Source organism: Populus trichocarpa, chromosome 10 (genome assembly GCF_000002775.5).
Source record: "Populus trichocarpa isolate Nisqually-1 chromosome 10, P.trichocarpa_v4.1, whole genome shotgun sequence".
NCBI classification, from domain to species: domain Eukaryota; kingdom Viridiplantae; phylum Streptophyta; class Magnoliopsida; order Malpighiales; family Salicaceae; genus Populus; species Populus trichocarpa.
The window spans coordinates 6,802,891-6,822,827 of NC_037294.2; the positions used below are offsets into that span (position 1 = coordinate 6,802,891).

Genomic DNA, 19,937 nt, shown 5'->3' on the forward strand with positions numbered 1-19,937 from the left:
GGAAGAGCCGGAATCTCTCTCTCCGCCGCTTGAAACAGCAGCACCGCTGCTTGGAGCTGTCGTCCGTGAGCCACGACACCGCCACCGGCCTCCACCGCAGAACCGCCAGCGAAGCAGCCGGACCAGCAAGTCACCGCCTCCTCCGCGCCAGGTACCTCTTCGTGCCCCTCCACTTTTACTTAGTTTTGTGGCATAGGTTTCTCCTGCATGCAGAATCGTTCTGCATACAGGAGGATGGGAGGGGGAAAATAATTTTCCCCCCCCCCCACGATTCTGCATGCAGGAGGATGGGAGGGGTTTTCTGGGCCAGGCCAGTTCTGGCCTAGCCCTTATGTTTGGGCCGGGTCCGGACCAGACCCGAAGAAGCAGAGTGAACTGTTGGGCCGAGATCGGCCCAACCCTTTTGGGGCTGAGTTCGGCCTAGTTATCTCGGCCGGCCCAGCCCACATAATTATAATATTATATATTATAATATTGTTATATTATATTATATATATATATATATATATATATATATGTTAAAATTTCTAAAAAAAATTGTTTATTTTCCTGCATATTTTTATCAAAATTGCTTAATACTGGTTTGTATTTTTATACTTTAAGGATACAAATCCAGTATTAAAACATCCGGTTTTCGTCAAAACATTGCAAAAAAATTTTTATAAAAAAACAAAAAATGATTTTGTTTTTCATGCATACGACCAAATATCTCAAAGATAAGAAAAATCATCGCATCGTATTTTCACACAACAAAAAAATCATATTGTTTTTTTTATACATAAAACACAAAATATTCAAAAATATGTTTTAGCATGCACTTTGGCTTTAATAACAAGTTTGTTAGAGCCATGAGAACTAGTCCAATATTTCAAAAATTCTAAAAAAATATTTTTGTCTTCTTTTAGTATCATGGGATTATGAATTTATACGTAAAACATATTCCTAATATTAAAAATGTAGTTTTTTTATATAGACGTTAGAACAGTTAGATTTTTACCCGAAAAGATAAGAACCTCCTTACCGAGGAGGACTTTTCTTAAACCATAAACGGACCAACAACCAAAAATACAATAACACCTTAGTTTTTTATCAGACAATCAAACAATGCAGCTTACCTTAGGTAAGGCGTATTTGGGGTGCTAACACCTTCCCTTTATGCAATTAGTCCCCGTACCCGATCTATGAGACCAGTTAGGGTTCCTAGTGATCAAAATACTAGGTGGCGACTCTCATTCCATTTTCCACTGATAAAAGACAAGAATTTATTGCCTCCCTATATTTGCTAGATAAAGATAGATACATACTAGATGAAGTGGAATATTCGCCGCGACGCCGCACACGTGCGACAGAATGGCGACTCCGCTGGGGACCTTGTGGACTAAGCTTTGTTTTTGTCTGATTTGTTTGTGTTTTCATGTGTTTATTGTTAATATGCCTTTCTTTTTGTTATCTGCTTATATTCTTTAAATTTTTTACACATATTGGTCATACATTGTATAGAACTGTCTCATGCATCACATACTTTGATTTTGATAAGCACACACAAGCCTTAAGTTAGGTGGGGAATTAGCGATTTGCCCTATGACTATTGGTCAGGGTTCAGATGCGTGAAACACTCAACTCATAACTGAGTGTCTGTTTGGTAATGGTGGGCATACGTGCCTTAACTGTTCCTTGCAACGCCCCCATACTATCTTTACGAAGAACGTCACTGGGCAGATATGAGACCCTTCAAGACCAGATAGAAAACCTACCCATTCTCACTTAATAAATAGAGCTTGTCTTTAGGATGTGTATCTTACTTTCATTTGCATCAAGATTGATAATGTTAAATTCATCAATACAGGTTTTTTAGCTGAAATCATGACTAAGTACCTATCTTTCTTTCTAATGTGTTTTAGTAAGCTACTATGATAAGAACTTGGCAAACCCTCATTTACAGCAATTAGTTCGACTCAGAAATCTTGCCTAAAAAATTACAAAGGTCATGAATCAGCTCTAAAATACACATCGCATGTACATCATATTTTCATCACGCATTTGTTTTTTAATTTATCATATGCATGTCAGATCGTGAAACATAGGTCCCACATCTAAAGTCTACCACAACCGGTCCAGAACAAGGATGGAGAAATAAGAAAGAGCTCACTTAGAGTCACATTATCAGACTAAGTTAGAATCCGTAAAAAATGAAGTTGCACGGTTGACCGACCTACTCGAGCAACTTCTGATAGCTAAGAATGGGGAAGGAACATCCGCACAACCACCTGCAGAAGCGTCAGCAACTCACATCCCTCAAGCATCTCAAAACCAGGGGGCAAACTTAGCCAATGAACAACACTTTGTGCCCATCACCCCTATCCAGCCAACTCATGTTCCAATCACTGTGGACTTAACAGCGGAGGGAACCCCGGATAATAGGTCTCCCAGTTTGATGGACCAGGACAAGCTGTTTGCTTTGGAAGAAAGATTAAGGGCAGTTGAGGGTAATGACTAGTTTGACCCTATACGAGCAGCTGAAGTTTGTCTGGTACCAAACATCATGGTGCCAAAGGATTTTAGGATACAAGATTTCATTAAGTACACCGGTTTAGAATGCCCAAACACTCACCTGCGATCTTACTATAACAAAATGGCGGAAGTAATCCGCGACGATAAATTGTTAATCTATTTCTTTCAAGATAGCCTAGCTGGATCCGCTTTGAGCTGGTACATGAGATTAGACAATGGCAAGATCAGAAGCTGGAGAGATTTGGTGGAGGTTTTCCTTAAGCAGTACAAGTTTAACCTGGAAATCGCTACAGATCGAACAAGTCTAATGTCAATGGAGAAAAGGAGCCAAGAGTCGGTAAGGGCCTATGCACAAAGGTGGAGGGATGAGGCAAAGCATGTGCAACCCCCTTTAATCGAAACAGAGATGGTGACCTTGTTTGCCAATACCTTCAAGGCACCTTATTATGAGCATTTAATGGGTAGCTCATCTCAGCATTTCTACAATGCGGTACGCATAGCTAAAAGGATAGAGCAAGGGATTAAAGTTGGGCGCATAGTCAAGCCGTTAGAGAAAAAAGGTTTTATTGGAAGAAAAATGGAAGGTGACGTTAACAACTTGGAATGTGGGTACAAGGGCAAGAGAGTGGATTCACATAACCCACAAGTACCTACCTCTCATGTTGCACACGTAAACTTTAGCAAACCTTTTCCCCCTAATTGAACAAATAACTAGTCAAACAACCAAAGACCAAATACAAGATACATTTCAGAACAACTGCCGCCATTACCCATGCCTTTGAAGGACATGTATGCCAAACTGCTGAGCATTGGACAAATAGCTCATATCCCCACATTACCACTACAACCACCATTTCATATTTGGTACAAGCCCGAGTTGACTTGCGAGTACCATGCTGGTATTCCCGGGCGTGGTCTTTAAACGTGTTACGCTTTCAAGAAAAGGTTGTTGGAGCTCATTAAGATAGGATGGGTAGCATTTGAAGACACACCCAACATCAATTCAAATCCATTGCCTAGTCATGCCGCAAGTAATAGTGGATAAAAGATTGGAAAACCTTGGTCAATAATTGTCAATGATGAATGTAAACACCATGGAAGAGGGTGAGATCGAAGAAGATGACAAGAAAACACATATGGGGAAGGAAGATGAAGCACTGCCACAACTGACTGTCCACACACCACAAGAAGTCTCCGCCAAGACCTTTGTGCACAAGTTGGCCCAGGGTGAAAAGTTTCAGAACGGGGTGACCCAAGAAGCTCTAGTAGTTTTCAAAATGTAAACCAACTTTGTTTGCCTTAACATGCTTTTGTCATTGCTTTTGTTTGCTTTTATTTTCTCTAGTTGACAATCAAGGCTCATGATGTCAACTAGATTTTGTGTTTGTCTTTGAGCCCACCTTTTCTTTAAATAAATGATGAGATCATGCACTTTTTAAACAAGGTTGAGTGGTTACAATGAATGTATCATAAAACGGTCAAAGATGAAATTTAAGAAAACAAACCAAAGCTAAACCCTGAAGTACAACCCTACCTCTGGATAGCATAGTGAATTGCATGGATAAATGGTTGAGTGGTCACTCTATAATCACCTGTAAATTTCTTTCAAGATAAGAACAGAGTTTATCAATCTTAACAATGTGCATTCTTTTTGAAATAAGAAAAATTTGTTTTTTCTTATCCCTTCTCTCTCTAAAGAGTTTATCGTTGGTGGTCCCCTTTTGAGCCAGAAAGAATTTCTTCTTTATAAAAGCCCAGACTAGGATCACACCCCCACACTGGGGGGCAAACAAAGATATTTCATGAAAAGTTTTACGTGTTTGAAACGAGATGAAAGCCCGTAGATTTGAAAAAGATAAGTTAAAGCATTTGACAAAAGCATGACAAAGAAGGCAATGACAAATCATATATTTTTGAAGAAAAAAAAGCTACTTGTAAAAAGTCAAAGACTTCTTCTCAAGGATATGATAGGCAGCACGAAAAACAAATCCAGCATATGACTTCAAAAGCAAGCTCATGTCAAGAGAGAGTTTCATGAAATAGAAGAAGATGATGGGACCTATGTTTCAAAACCAGGTAAGAATGCATGCATGGCATCTAACCATAAATCATTGCATGAATTTTTTTGAATTGTTACAGGAGGAATCCTTAATGAAATCCAACAAGATTGTGGACAAAGAAAAAATCATCACAGTTTTGATTCTGGAACAATAATAAAATGAGAAGAACCCATTAGGAAATTTTCAAAGGAAAAAAGAAAGGTTCAAGCCCTGCCATAAGGAAGAACAAACACCGATATCCGCTTTGGTTAAAGGGAATCGCCAGATGAGATTCCAGGTTGACCGAGCTACAAACATAGATTTTTTTGGTTTTGGTTAAAGGAGGTCGCCAGAAGGGATCTCAGGTTAGCCCAACCGCAACATCGACTTCAGTTTTGGTTAAAGGGAATCGCCAGATGGGATTCCAGGTTGACCGAGCTGCAAACATAGATTTTTTGATTTTGGTTAAAGGAGGTCGCCAGAAGGGATCTCAGGTTAGCTCAACCGCAACACCGATATCAGCTTTAGTTAAAGGGAATCGCTAGATGGGATTCCAGGTTGACCGAGCTACAAACATAGATTTTTTTGGTTTTGGTTAAAGGAGGTCGTCAGAAGGGATCTCAGGTTAGCCCAACCGCAACATCGACTTCAGTTTTGGTTAAAGGGAATCGCCAGATGGGATTCCAAGTTGACCGAGCTGCAAACATAGATTTTTTTATTTTGGTTAAAAGAGGTCGCCAGAAGGGATCTCAGGTTAGCCCAACCGCAACACCGATATCAGCTTTAGTTAAAGGGAATCGCTAGATGGGATTCCATGTTGACCGAGCTACAAACATAGATTTTTTTGGTTTTGGTTAAAGGAGGTCGCCAGAAGGGATCTCAGGTTAGCCCAACCGCAACATCGACTTCAGTTTTGGTTAAAGGGAATCGCCAGATAGGATTCCAGGTTGACCGATCTGCAAACATAGATTTTTTTGGTTTTGGTTAAAGGAGGTCGCCAGAAGGTATCTCAGGTTAGCCCAACCGCAACAACGATATCAGCTTTGGTTAAAGGGAATCGCCAGATGGGATTCCAAATTGACCGAGCTACAAACATAGATTTTTGGTTTTGGTTAAAGGAGGTCGCCAGAAGGGATCTCAGGTTAACCCAACTACAACACCGATTTCAACTTTGGTTAAAGGGAGTCGCCAGATAGGATTCTAGGTTGACCGAGTTACAAACATAGATTTTTTGGTTTTGGTTAAAGGAGGTCGTCAAAAGGGATCTCAGGTTAACCCAACCGCAACACCGATATCAGCTTTGGTTAAAGAGAATCGCCAGATGGGATTCCAGGTTGACCGAGCTATAAACATATATTTTTTTGGTTTTGGTTAAAGGAGGTCGCTAGAAGGGATCTCAGGTTAACCCAACCGCAACACCGAGTTCAGCTTTGGTTAAAGGGAATTGCCATATGGGATTCCAGGTTGACCGAGTTACAAACATAGTTTTTTTGGTTTTGGTTAAAGGAGGTCGCCAGAAGGGATCTTGGGTTAACCCAACCGTAACACTGATTTCAGCTTTGGTAAAAGAGAATCGCCATATGGGATTTCAGGTTGGCCAAGCTACAAATATAGATTTTTTGGTTAAAAGAGATCACTAGAAGGGATCTCAGATGGAATTCCAGGATAATCTAATCGAAGTTAGAATTCAGAGGATCGCCAGCTTGGGATCTCAAGATGACTAAGTTTTGATCTTAGTTTCAGGTTGAAAAGGATTGCTGTAAAGACAAGGTTTCAGATCGATCAAGCTTCGACAAGATCAGTTCAGAAGTTCAATTTTGTTTATCTTTATAAAACTTACTATGCAAACCCCTGCTCCGTAAGTATTATAAAGAGGGGGCATCTGTTGTAACCCATTTTTGGGTCCCCACACAAAAATAAAAATAAAAATAATAAAATATTTAAAAAATAATAAAATAATATATAATATAAATATAAATATAAATATATGGTCGGAAGAAATTCTAAAAAATAATAATAACAGTAGGAGGTTGGAGCGCTCAGAAAATGGTCAAAAAAATTGGTTAAGGAGATTAGAAAATACAAAGATTGAAATTTTACAATATATTTTTCACATATGAAGAGCCCTGTTGGAAAAGAAAATTCAATTTGAGGAGAAAATTATAAAATTATATGTTTATGGACTCAATTGGATTTTATTGAAGGTTTAATTGAATTTATAGAGGGTTTGATTGCAAGAAAAATTGATTTTTAATTCAATTTGAGCTTTAATTGGAAGAAATTAAAGTTCTGGGGTCAAATTATAATTTTTGAGAGTTGATTTGATCAAATCAGGGGTTTAATTGCATAAATATTGAAGTTTGATGGCCAATTAGGGACTTAATTGAAGAAACCCGAATCCAAAGACCAAACTGGAAAAGGCGCGTAAATAGAGGGGCTGTAATTAACCAAATTAGGGGCTAAATTGAAAAAATTAGAAGTTTATTGATTAATTGAGGGTCAAATTACATAACTCGGAGACCAAGGATGAAAGTGGAAAAGGCGGCTAACTATAAGGGCGGCGATTGAAGTTGGCAGGGATGCAATTGAAATGAACAAAAGATACATTAAGGACTAATTTGGAAGTTGACGTGTTGGCACAATATTTAAATGAAACGGCACGTTTTGTCCAAAACGACGCCGTTTGATGTTAAAAAAAAAAAATAGCAGAACGGTGTCGTTTTGAGCGACATTGTTCCGCCTTCTTCTTCCCCTGGACGCGCAGCAGGGGAAGAAAGAAACTTTTGTTTTTTTCTTCTTTAATTCTTCATGCCCATCTCCCTCCCCGCGTGCTCTGCCAAACCCGAAGCCCTACTCACCCTCATGATGAGAGACCGGGGGAGCCGCGCCCTGCCAGCCAACCCGACGTCGTGGCAGAGCAACAAAGCCCTGCTCCCCATGAGGGCGGCAATAGGGACGCCCCCACTCCCTTTGCCCTATAAATACCACCCAACGCCAGCACGCACGAGGAAGAGAGAGAAAAAAAGAGGGAACGGAGAGAAGAGAAAGAAAAGAACGAAAAGGAAAGGGACATAAAGAAAGAAAAGAAAGAAAACGGGGAAGCTGGAAACAGGGGAGAGGGACTGTGAGAGATAAAGGAGAGGGACTGTGAGAGATAAGGGAGAGGGATGATACCGAAACAAGAAGAGGAACGGGAGTTGAAAAACACACACATAAACAGGAACAAAAAGAAAAGGAAACGTAGCCGAAGAAGGGGAAAGAAAACGGAGGAGAAGGGAAGAGCAGGAATCTCTCTCTTCGCCGCTTGAAACAGCAGCACCGCTGCTTGGAGCTGCCATCCGTGAGCCACGACACCGCCACCAGCCTCCACCGCAGAACCGCCAGCGAAGCAGCCGGACCGGCAAGTCACCGCCTCCTCCGCGCCAGGTACCTCTTCGTGCCCCTCCACTTTTACTTAGTTTTGTGGCATAAGTTTCTCATGCATGCAGAGGATGGGAGGGGGAAAATAACCCCCCCCTTTTGTTTTCTGGGCCAGGTCAGTTCTGGCCCAGCCCTTATGTCTAGGCCGGGTCCGGCCCAGACCCGAAAAAGCAGAGTGAAACTGTTGGGCCGAGATCGGCCCAACCCTTTTGGGGCTGAGTCCGACCTAGTTAGCTGGGCCGGCCTAGCCCACATAATTATAATATTATATATTATAATATTGTTATATATATATATATGTTAACATTTCTGGAAAAAAAATCCAAAAAAATTGTTTATTTTCCTGCATATTTTTATCAAAATTGCTTAATACTGATTTGTATTTTTATACTGTAAGGATACAAATCCAATATTAAAACATCCGGTTTTCGTCAAAACATTGCAAAAAAATTTTTATGAAAAAACAAAAAATGATTTTGTTTTTCATGCATACGGCCAAATATCTCAAAGATAAGAAAAATCATCGCATCGTATTTTCATACAACAAAAAAATCATATTGTTTTTTTTTATACATAAAACACAAAATATTCAAAAATATGTTTTAGCATGCACTTTGGCTTTAATAACAAGTTTGTTAGAGCCATGAGAACTAGGCCAATATTTCAAAAATTCTAAAAAAATATTTTTGTCTTCTTTTAGTATCATGGGATTACGAATTTCTACGTAAAATGTTTTCCTGATATTAAAAATGTAGTTTTTTTATATAGACGTTAGAACGGTTAGATTTTTACCCGATAAGATAAGAACCTCCTTACCGAGGAGAAATTTTCTTGAACCATAGACGGACCAACAACTAGAAATACAATAACACCTTAGTTTTTTATCAGACAATCAAATAATGCAGCTTACCTTAGGTAAGGCGTATTTGGGGTGCTAATACCTTCCCTTTACACAATCAGTCCCCGTACCCAATCTCTGAGACCAGTTAGGGTTCCTAGTGATCAAAATACTAGGTGGCGACTCCCATTCCATTTTCCACCGATAAAAGACAAGAATTTATTGCCTCCCTATATTTGCCAGATAAAGATAGATACATACTAGATGAAGTGGAATATTCGCTGCGACGCCGCACACATGCGACAGTAATTTAACTAGATCAGTGATCCGTGTTATGTCACAAGTTAGTCCAAATTTATTTTAACATTTAAAAGGGACACTCATATTAGTGTAGTGTTTTTAAAGAAATAGAAAAAAAAACTTGATACTCAAGTCATTAACTTGACTGAATCATGTAAGATCGAGTAATCTAATAATATGATTTAAATCGTAGGCAACGGTAACAGATAAACTGTAAAAACAAATTGGCAAAAATTAACTAAAAAAAGATCCACTAATATCATACCTGAAAGGAGAAGAAAGAAAATATTGTTAGAGACTCATTGTCATTCCACTATGGACATTGCCAGCCACCAAAGAAGTTTGTTGCGGTGGTTCAAACCCTATTGCAAAAGGCTAAAGCAATGCCTCAAAAAAGCAAACAGAACAAAACACAATGAAGTGAACATCCACCCATATTCAATCAATCAATTCTATTTAATTCAAGAATAAAATTTATTTAAAAAAATAAATTTAATAATAAACAACAAATAAAAAGACTCAAGATAACCCAATCAAATGAAAAAAATAAAGGGTAAAATGAAGGACGTAGAAATCATATAAAAGAGAGAGTTCAATATCCAATTAAATAAATATTAAAGAATAAAATTAAAAAAATAACTTAAAAATTATTTATAAAAAAAAAACCGAAGCAATCTTGAGTGACCCTTCTGAAGTTGGATTAATTTCTCAAACTTGCAACCCATGAAATCCTAGACACAAGCTTAACCACGAAGCTCAAATCCAAACCAATTTAATGTTGAATGATGAAATTAGATAAAAAATATCAATCTAAAAAATTTAGCAAAGCCAAAAAAAATCAATAAAAAGAACGAGGATAAAATTTAATATGAAAAAAATGATAAGAGGATGAAATCACATAAAAAATTCAATTCTGAAAATTATCTTAAATTGTATAAGTAGTAATTAAAAGAATGAGAATCAAATTTGACAAAGAAAAAAATTGAACGAGGATGAATCGAAACAAAATTCTAATTTCATAAATTATTTCAAATAAAATAAATAATAACAAAAAAACATGGACTAAATAAAAAAAATAAAGAGAAGTTGAGAGGTTGCTTTAAAAAATAAAGGCATGGCATAAACATCAAAGGAAAAAAAAACAAGAAAAAGGAAGAAAAAATGATTTTCAGTACCAAGCTAGAGGTCCGTTGAAAGGTTTAGGCAAGCAAATATATTGACGAACTAAACAATTAAGATAAAGGGCTTTAGTCTTGCTATTATTGAGAAAATTATTTAGTATAAACTAATTATATATTTAGAGGATAACATAAAAATATGAACAAAATGTTGAACAAAAGGTAAGTATGGATATATAAAGTACTTGCTTGTAGAATTATAGAATTTTGAATTAAAAAAAAAGAGGACTAGAAAGAAAGTTATCGTTGAAGATTGTATCATCCATCCTTAAGGCTAAACAATACCTTGAATAGATGCCATTTCAATCAAGGTCCATGAATTAGAAAACTTACACAAATTCTCTCTCAATAACGCAAAACCTGAATCTAGAGGAAGAAGAGAGCAGGAGTAAAGAAAACAGAGAGAGTATTTTTTCTTCTTTTTCTCTCTTTCTAAGAATGAAATCCTTCCAGCCTAGTTATACAGACTACAGATGTAGAATTAATCCAAAATTAATTACAATTCATTAGTGACAATTCATTGAATTTGTAAAATCAATGAATATGAGAAGATTCAATGGAACCGAATTAGTTCAAAATTAATTAATTTATTGTAATTCAACGAATTTGTAGTATCAATAAAACTGAATTAATTTAAGATTAATTAGAATTAACATAATAGTTCTTTGAATTTGTAGAATCAATAAGTCGGATAAGATAAAAAGAACTCGATGAATTTCACATTCAACCATAATGATTTTATACAATATATAAATATTTTTTTCCCTTTAGTGAGTCCGATATACATCTTTAGGCAGTCGTTAGCGTTAGAACAGAGGGTGAGCAAACTTAGAACCCCATGAAAAATCCTAGGCAGTTGTGACTAAGAGCCTAGTGTCATTCAAGATTGGGCAAAGCAATTATATAGGGTTCTCAAATCTCAATTGAGCTCCATAAAAAAGTTCTCATCTGGGTCTTAAAAAAGATTATATCAATCAATTTATTAATTAATGTTTGTTTTTGCATTTAAATACTATATTTTCATGTAATAATGAAAAAGAAAAATGTTTTTCAAGTTATTATACAGATACAAGTTTTATTTATAAGCCATAACCAATCCAGGTTTTTCAAGTAATAGTATATTAATTTGAGAGGTGTAGTTTAACTGATCAGATTTTAAGTTTAATTCCTAGAGATCACTAGTTTAAGTGACACAAATCTTAGGACTACTAGAGGTTTACATAATCTTTAACTTCAAGGCCTCGGCGGATTAGTCGAGATGCGTGTAAGCTAGCCCGGATATTCACGGTTAATAAAAAAACAAAATATCTCATATGTAACGAGGGAGAAATAACTTAATTTGACATAAAAAACATTATTATAAAAGTAGTTGTTACAAGATCAATTTTTAAAAATGTCTGTTGTGTTAACAAATTAAAAGATGAAATGTTAATAGAAAGGGAAGGGAAATCATTAAATAATTACTGAGGGAGAAATAAAAAATAATTTGACATAGGTCTATTAATATCTTTTAATTTTTTTCAACAATATGATATAGATCTATTTAAATCTTCTTTAAAATACATATATCTTATGTTATTTAGATAAATAGAAGAGTTCTTGTAACAAAAAAAATATCTCTATATCAAAAATATCTCAAAGTTAATAGCAAAATAATCGAAATTCTTAATTCAACTTATTTTTAAATATATTCCAAACTTAAGAATTATAATAAATTATTAATTAATTTCAAATTTACCTATAAACTAAATTAAATTCACAAACAAGATGTAAATGAGAATTTAACCACCATTAACTTCCTACCAAACACCCACTTCATTTCCAGGGCTTCTTGTGGGTCCACTTTTCTATATTACGTCCACCCCCCCCCCCCCCCCCAAGGATTTTAGTCTGCTACAATTAAGAGCATCATGCAACATTTAGGAGCATGTGTTAATCTATTTACAAAATAAACCTTCTAACTCATGACTAATTATCGATCTATTTTTTGGTGTCACCTCTTACTAGGATTTTAATTCTACATTCATTAATTTTTTTATATGAAGTAAAACTCAGGAGTATTAAGGATATATTTTCCAGGTCAAATTGACACAGAAAATGGAAAGGTCTTATTGCTGTCAATTTGACAAAAGCTGAAAAATTCTTGGCATATCATGTCCGGATGCTCTTGTATTCTTGAGCACATTACCAGCTCATTCAACAAAAATCATAGAAACTTGTTGTAGCTCACCGAAAGAAAAACTACACTAGAAAAAATAGTTTTGCCCCACAACTTGAGAAGAAACAGTTTTCTATACACAAGTGAGGAAAACAAAATTAGGCAGGAAGAAATGCATGCTCATCTTCACTTATTCTATCATTTTCAGAAGTTACTTGGTACGGAGATTTGGAGGCTGTGGGGCATCAGAAAACTTCCCGTCTAAGTTTTAGCTCAGGGAAGCACAGCTCTAACTTCTTTCCTATCAGCTCCATATGCCTGCAATTCAAAACCATGAAACCATCACTATCAGCTATCTGCTATAAACCATCATACTGGCGTGTTATGTCAGAAAAAGAAAAAGAAAAGGGAAAAAATTTCATGTTGCTCGTGTGAGAGACCCTAAAGTCCTCGCATTTTTGTGTAAAGTTTGAAATATCACAGGAAACAAGTAGAAAACTCAGACTGGAAGGAGTAAATTGTCTTAATCATAGTCAATAATCATCTGCTGTATTCAAGGAATAAACATATAACATCCACATGTGCTCACAAGAGAGGGCTCACAAGAGATCTGGGCCTGTTTGTTTCTGCGTTTTAAAAGCGCTTTTGACAAAATTTGAAAAATTTTCATTTTTTTATTAACTTCAAATTAATATGTTTTTAGTGTTTTCAAATCATTTTGATGTGCTGATGTCAAAAATGATTTTTAAAAAATAAAAAAACATCATTGGCATGCATTTTAACACAAAAAGCTATTTGAAAAGCAACCGCAACCACACTACCAAACAAACCCTCGAGAGACTCATTTTTAAGTGCTTTTTGTCTTTTACCATCCCTATTTTACCCTCTATGATACTATATCCCCATCAAGCAGTTATAGACATTTATTGAACAAAAGTTACCAAGAAACTCGTACTGACAGTACTTGAGAAGGTTTTTAGATGTTCAGAACTATCCTAAAAGGAAATATACATGTCGAGGAACAAACAACAATTGATAGACAGACAGATAGTCGAAAAGAAAGGAAACCTTTATTACCTCAACTCCCATACCCTTCGCGTATACGTTTGTGAAAAGTTCTGAAGGTTCTGGCATAGGACTTTCCTGTAAAAACAATTGAAAAGGAAATAAGAGGCATCAAAAAACCATGAAAATTTTGAGAATACTCGAAAAGCAGAACCAGTGAGACAAGGAAAGAGTTCCTTCAACAAATTAGGTTACAAAGCATTTAAAATTAAAATAATAAATGATTCTTACCTTGGCTTGAGCAATGGCTTCATCTACTTGTTTTCTCACTTCTTTTTCAATATCCTGAAAAGTATAGGAAAGCAATGCAAATCTGTTTACATTCGATCATGATAACATGGTTCTGAACTTCATTGTAATTGTGAGAATCTTCCTCAAGACACGAGGAGAGAGAGATAGGGCAAAATCTATTACTAAAAAGTAACATTACTTGATAATGAAAGACATGATTGTCCAGAATTCATGTAAGAAAGCAATCCAAGTTCACAAAATTACCTTCAGCTCTTTCTCAGTAGCTAGATCATGGGTCACTATCAACTTTCTTATTCTTTCAATTGGATCACGTTCCTGAGGATTATATCACAGACCAAATTATACATGAAACATCTGAAATAGTAAACAATCTTTGCCTTTGAAAAAGAAACGCTGAATAGAACATGCAATAACCTGTCTCACGCCACTGATCTCGTCACGGGTACGGTAGGTGCTCCCAGGATCAGACATAGAGTGACCATGATACCTATAGGTATCCATTTCAAGTATCTGACATGAGCATCAAAAAATAAAATAAATAAACAAATCAATTTGATAGAGTGAGAATCAAGAATTACAACACAGGGATATGTTCAACTACTTCCATTGCCAGCTGATGTGACAGTAACAAAATATTACCAGATTAAATTGTATTAACACTGATACAGACAGGATTTTTGTGAATTCTATAAATTTTTACACATCCTAGCACATAATCTCGCGCCTCACATAATTTCAGCTACGAGCAGATGTCAAAACATGGCATTTTCTTTGGAATTTGGATAAGCTGATTCAAAATATAAATTTACTGAAAGGCTAAAGGAATAGTAAAAGAAACCAACCCAGCCTTAATGCCTCAAATATAAATATAAGCTGATTCTGGATAAGATAAACTTACACTTAAATAAATTTTACAAAAAGGCTGAAACAATATAACAACCCAGCCTTAATTTCCCATAGTGTTAAAATCAACCAACGATTTATAGCATGATTCTCAATTAACAGATATGTCCTCAACTCTCTTAAAGACAGAAAATCTAACCAAATTTGTTTGTCAGACCTATCTAGGATCATGCATATCCCTTGACACATTGGTGATATCAAAGCTCTCAAGACAATGTCTTAAGCAGTAGCTCCGAAACTGCAGCTTCATAATAGGGAGACTGCCCATAATTTCTTCCAAGAGGTTTTAACTTAAAATAACAGTTAGAATAAACATCATTTTTCAGGAAAAAAATGTGTTCTGATGATATATCATGATTGAACACAGATTTGCAACTTCAACAATGCATAGCTCCGTTACTTTCAGCATTATTTATTACATAAAAAATGCTTCAATCTTTCGCTGTACAATGGCTTTATTTTGGAGAAACAAGATCACAAAATGTTATCGAATTAACAATCAATGGTTAGAAATTGGCCTCAATGAAAATTGGTTAAATAGATAACTGCACAACAGATTCCCCTGTATCCAAAGAGTCCAGAACACTGGCATGCTGGTCAGTTTAATTAAGAACCACTCACCTAACTTACAATTACTAAGCACAGCCATGTGCATCATCCAACCGAGCTCCTAGATGAGTATCAGATGTGTTTATTCCATATAAAGATTTGCAGCCCCTCTTATTGTGCCCAAGATAGTTCACTTACAGTTATCTAGTAATTTAAGCAAACCAAATTACTTCATTTATTCAACAGAGGATATCATCTTATCAAATTCTTTTCATCAAATCCTAGTAGAAAGTACAATGTGCCTTAAGGAAATAGATCATAAGCAAGTTTATGTCATTACTCTGTGAAATGTTCAGTCAGACTGTCCAGGATCTGGCAAACTCAAACTCAGGCTAGAATCCTGAACATACTCAATTGCACTTTGATGGGCTTACAGCCTTAAACTATCAAAGCATGGCTTGTCCAAAGAAATGCAAAAAGGATAGGGTAACCTAGCCTCAGAGCAAAGAAAGTGCATACCTTGAATACACTTTCTTCTTAGATAAGCAGGCTCTAATACAGCATAAATCATATTGAAAAAAACAGGAATCCCTTTGGAACAAGCTATATAACATTGTTATTCAAAGCATCACTATACCATAAAATGACATTAAATAGCTGTTTAATTACCAAGATCCAAATTATAAGTGATGGGAAAGAACAATGCATTGGAATGACTTCATGAAGAGTTAATAAAAGAAGAAAGAATGAAGATCAAGGCCTCAAAATCAAAGGACCTTAAAAACACACGCACAACAACTGGGCAGAATTAAAACTCACAATGGGTCCACTCTTTAAGGCGTGCTCCTTTGCAAATTTGCATGCTTGTTTCACAGCAAAAGCATCCATGCCATCTACCTGTTAACAAAAACTATGAAGTATGAAACAAACTCAAAAACCTATTATGTTGTGATAGAAAAATCCCAGTTACCACCCTAATCCAAATTCACTGAGACACAACAAATTCAACAATTTTCATTTCAATCAAAAGACCAATTCCAGCCAAAGCTGAAAGCATCAATCAAGTAAAAAAAAATCATATTCACATCACCACACACACTTGAAAAACTTTGCATTTTTTTGTAACATGAAAAGTATATTCAAAACTATCTCCAAGCAATTGACCAGGAAATGCTTAAAAAAAAGTCCTAGATTGAGAGTCTGAGATCAATGACAATGTACATCCAGAAACGATATCATGAAAGGAGCCAAAAAGTTCTGAGAAATCATGCTATATTGACAATGTACATACAGCACAGCTTCATTTGCAAAGTACGGGTTAACTTTTTCTATCAGGATTGACGCCCCATAACTAAACTTTGATGAAATGCAGAAAAGATGGAGAATACCACATGCTGGCAAGCAGACAAAAAGAAAAACACTGGAAACTCTTAGAAATACATGATAAAGGAAAAAAAGCTTTTGGGATTTATCAGGACATAGTTGCATGCTTTTTATGTTATAACTTCATTGCAAGTATTTGCAGCACCAATTTTGCTATTAGAATGCATAATAAAGGAAAAAAGTCTTTTGGAATTTATCATGACATGGTTGCATGTTTTTTATGTTATAACTTCATTGCAAGTTTTGCAATAACATCTATCATTCCTTTCTTTTGAAAAGACAGTAAAAAGCACAAGGCAAAGTATTTTGCAACATCTTATGCGTCATAATATAGTCTTCAAATGGAATAGCTTTATGAGTTGCCCATGAAATTTCCCAGTCAACTCAATGCTGCAAGAGGCTAATTTCTAAACTAGCAATTCAAACGAGAAACTGAAGTGAATCCAGTCAGCAATTCCTTAATAGCATGCTGACTTTGTTTCTCAACAACATAATGGGAAAGGAAAAGAAAAAAAAAACGTATAGTTAAAACCTTTCTCCATCATGTAAGACTCACAACATGCACATTTAGTCGTTCAAAAGTACATAATATAACTGTGATTACTCCCATCTATTATACAGCTAGAGATGATGATAACAACATACATTTAAACAATAGAACAGAATAGGCATGGATACTTCCAAAATAACAACACAGATAACATTCCCATTTCTCTATGATAGAAACAATATAATAATTATAGTCAGTCAATAAAACCCAAAATTTCAACAGAACATAAAAGCAGAAATGCAAGATTGTATATTACCTTCAAACCAGGAACATAATCTCCACGCTTATAGTATGCTGGACTCTTGGCGGCTCTCCACTCGGCTGTCCCCATTCCATCTGCGCCAAAAACACATTTCATCCAATTGACAAACAGCAGCAAATGGAAAATAATAATAAATAATGAAATTATTTATGTATCTCACAATGATTATTCTCGCAGACCAAAATGATTGGAAGATCCCAAAGAGCTGAGATATTAAGAGCCTCGAACAACTGTCCTTGATTAGCAGCACCATCTCCATACAAAGCAAAGGCGACGGCATCGTCCTTGTTATACTTATGAGCAAATGCCAATCCACAACCTAACGGCACTTGAGCTCCTACAATACCATGCCCTCCATAAAATCCACTATTTTTCTTATAGAAATGCATGGACCCACCTTTCCCACTCGAACAACCGCCCTGTCGTCCCATCAGCTCCGAAAATATCTCCAGGAGGGTCCCACCTCTCCCCAGAAACGTGCAGTGGTCACGGTAGGCAGTTATGATGCTGTCTTTTTTGGTAATTGCAGCCTCCATACCAACGGCCACGGCTTCTTGACCGTCGTAGAGGTGGCAGAATCCGCGGATGAGCTTGGCCTTGTATAGAGAGTCGGCGGCGATCTCCATACGGCGCATGGTGGCCATGTCGCGGAAGAAGGAGAGGAGTTCTTGGGGACTGGTATCGACGGTGCGCGATGGTGGATCGCATCTGTGAGTAGTGAAGGGAATGGAGGTCTCGATTGTGAGGGGATCAGTTGAGGTAGAGATCGGACGGCGGAGAGAAAAGGCGGTGGCGAGAGGTTTGAGGAAATTGGATCCGGAGGAAGATGATTTTAGGTGTGATAAGGCCATCTCGACCGCCGGTGTCTTTCGTTGTATGGGTGGGAGAGGTTTGAATTTGAAGGGCAATGGAGGGGTTTGGTGAGGGTCAAGAAGACACGAGGAAGAGTTAGCTTTGGTTGTTGGCGGCGGTTGGAAAGGTCACCTGTGATATTTTTTTTATTAATTTTGCTGTTGGTGGGATATATTCTGTTTTAATAAAGAGTTTTGGATGGATATTATTCAAAGAAAAAGAAGTATAGGTTGTTTGGAAGTATAATAATGGTTGTTTTGTAAAGTATTTGTGTTTAAAAATATATTAAAATAAAATTATTTATTTTTTAAAAATTATTTTTTACATTAAAAAAATATTAATTTAATAAAAAAATTAAATCTTTTTAAAACAAAAAAAAAACAGAACTGTAGTGGAGTATGTCTGCTTTGACTCGAGGAATCACTAGTTAACCATGACTTTAACGAAGATTTTATTGTCTAGATGCTGTCCTCTGTTTTTTTATAAAGTAAATTGGTACGACCAACACTTGTAACACAGGATGGAAAAAACAAGTGAGCAACAAACCTACCAATGGGAGCTCTTTTTTTTTAAAAAAAAAAAGAAATATATATTTGCTTTTATTAAATATTAAATTAATATTTTTAATATATTATTATAAAAAATAAAAAAATCTAAAAAAGAATCATTTTGATATATTTTTAAAAAATAACATATATCACGGTACCATAGACCAGAAAATAAAATAGAATAATTAGAGGTTAAAATAGGTAATTGAAGTAATAGAGGGAGTTTTATTCACAAGCTATTGATTTTCTACGTAAAAACAGTATTTGAATGTGCTTTCAATCGAACATTATAACAAATGCGATATTTACATCATTTTCCCTTTGACCAGTCATTAAAAAGAAAAAGAAAAAGCTTTCCCATTATCAATGATTTTCTCATCGACGACAGCCCTTTTTTTTTTTTTTTGATAGGATAAAATTTAGATTTAGATCTTCAATCTTGATTTTATTTGTACCCCACCAAGCTACGTTACAATGATAATTTTTATATTGGTATTTAAAAAATATTGATAATTTTTTTAGTATTTTTTAATTATTAATATGAGTGTCTGAGCTAATTTGTATATATTTAGATTAATTTCACGGATACTAAAATTAATGATTATATATATATCTCTAGTGAAAATCATATTAGTAATTATAAAGCTTGAATTTAAAAATATAAAAAAAAATAAAATTATTAATTATTAACAATGATGTACGTGACAGATAAGATAGTGTGGTACATTCTCTTTTTTACTATAGCAATGCCGAGCTCAATCGCGCATGTGATTTGTAAAAAAGTCTCATTTTGTATGGTCCTTGTCATAAAATTCTATTGAATTTTCCATAACATTCACGAATAGATTGTTTGCTGACATCATTATTGTAAATGGTATTGTCAAGCTTCTTTTTTCTTATATATACACGTAGCACGTTGAATTTCAAGTAAAGTAAATTTCATTCATCTAAGCAAACTCAAAATAAAAATTATGTATGTTATTGAATTCAATAATTTTTTTACCCTGTTAATTATATAATAATAAAATATATGTATGATATTTTTTGTGTGAAATAATATATATTTTAAAAATAAAAAATCATAACAAACATTTGACTGAGATAATAAAGTAGATCATTAACAATAAAA

At 35.5% G+C, this 19,937-nt stretch overlaps 1 protein-coding gene across 1 annotated transcript; it reads right to left on the reverse strand.

The window, feature by feature from the left end:
• Positions 1-12,371: 12,371 nt before the first annotated feature.
• LOC7460794 (pyruvate dehydrogenase E1 component subunit alpha-1, mitochondrial) lies at positions 12,372-18,429 on the reverse strand. Its single transcript, XM_002314595.4, has 8 exons — positions 17,569-18,429; positions 17,403-17,482; positions 16,033-16,110; positions 14,176-14,271; positions 14,005-14,076; positions 13,741-13,794; positions 13,522-13,587; positions 12,372-12,762 (listed from the first exon to the last, which is right to left on the reverse strand). The coding sequence occupies exons 1-8, from the start codon at positions 18,257-18,259 to the stop codon at positions 12,718-12,720; spliced, it is 1,182 nt and encodes a 393-aa protein (XP_002314631.1). The 5' UTR covers positions 18,260-18,429; the 3' UTR covers positions 12,372-12,717.
• Between the last annotated feature and the right edge of the window lie 1,508 nt (positions 18,430-19,937).

Excerpts from the sequence above, each read along its gene's own strand:
- LOC7460794 (XM_002314595.4), bottom strand. The coding sequence starts at position 18,259 with ATGGCCTTATCACACCTAAAATCATCTTCCTCCGGATCCAATTTCCTC. Across the intron at positions 17,483-17,568 it reads GGTCTGCGAGAATAATCATT|ATGGAATGGGGACAGCCGAG; the intron begins GTGAGATACATA and ends TTTTTGGCGCAG. Across the intron at positions 12,763-13,521 it reads CGAAGGGTATGGGAGTTGAG|GCATATGGAGCTGATAGGAA; the intron begins GTAATAAAGGTT and ends TTTGAATTGCAG.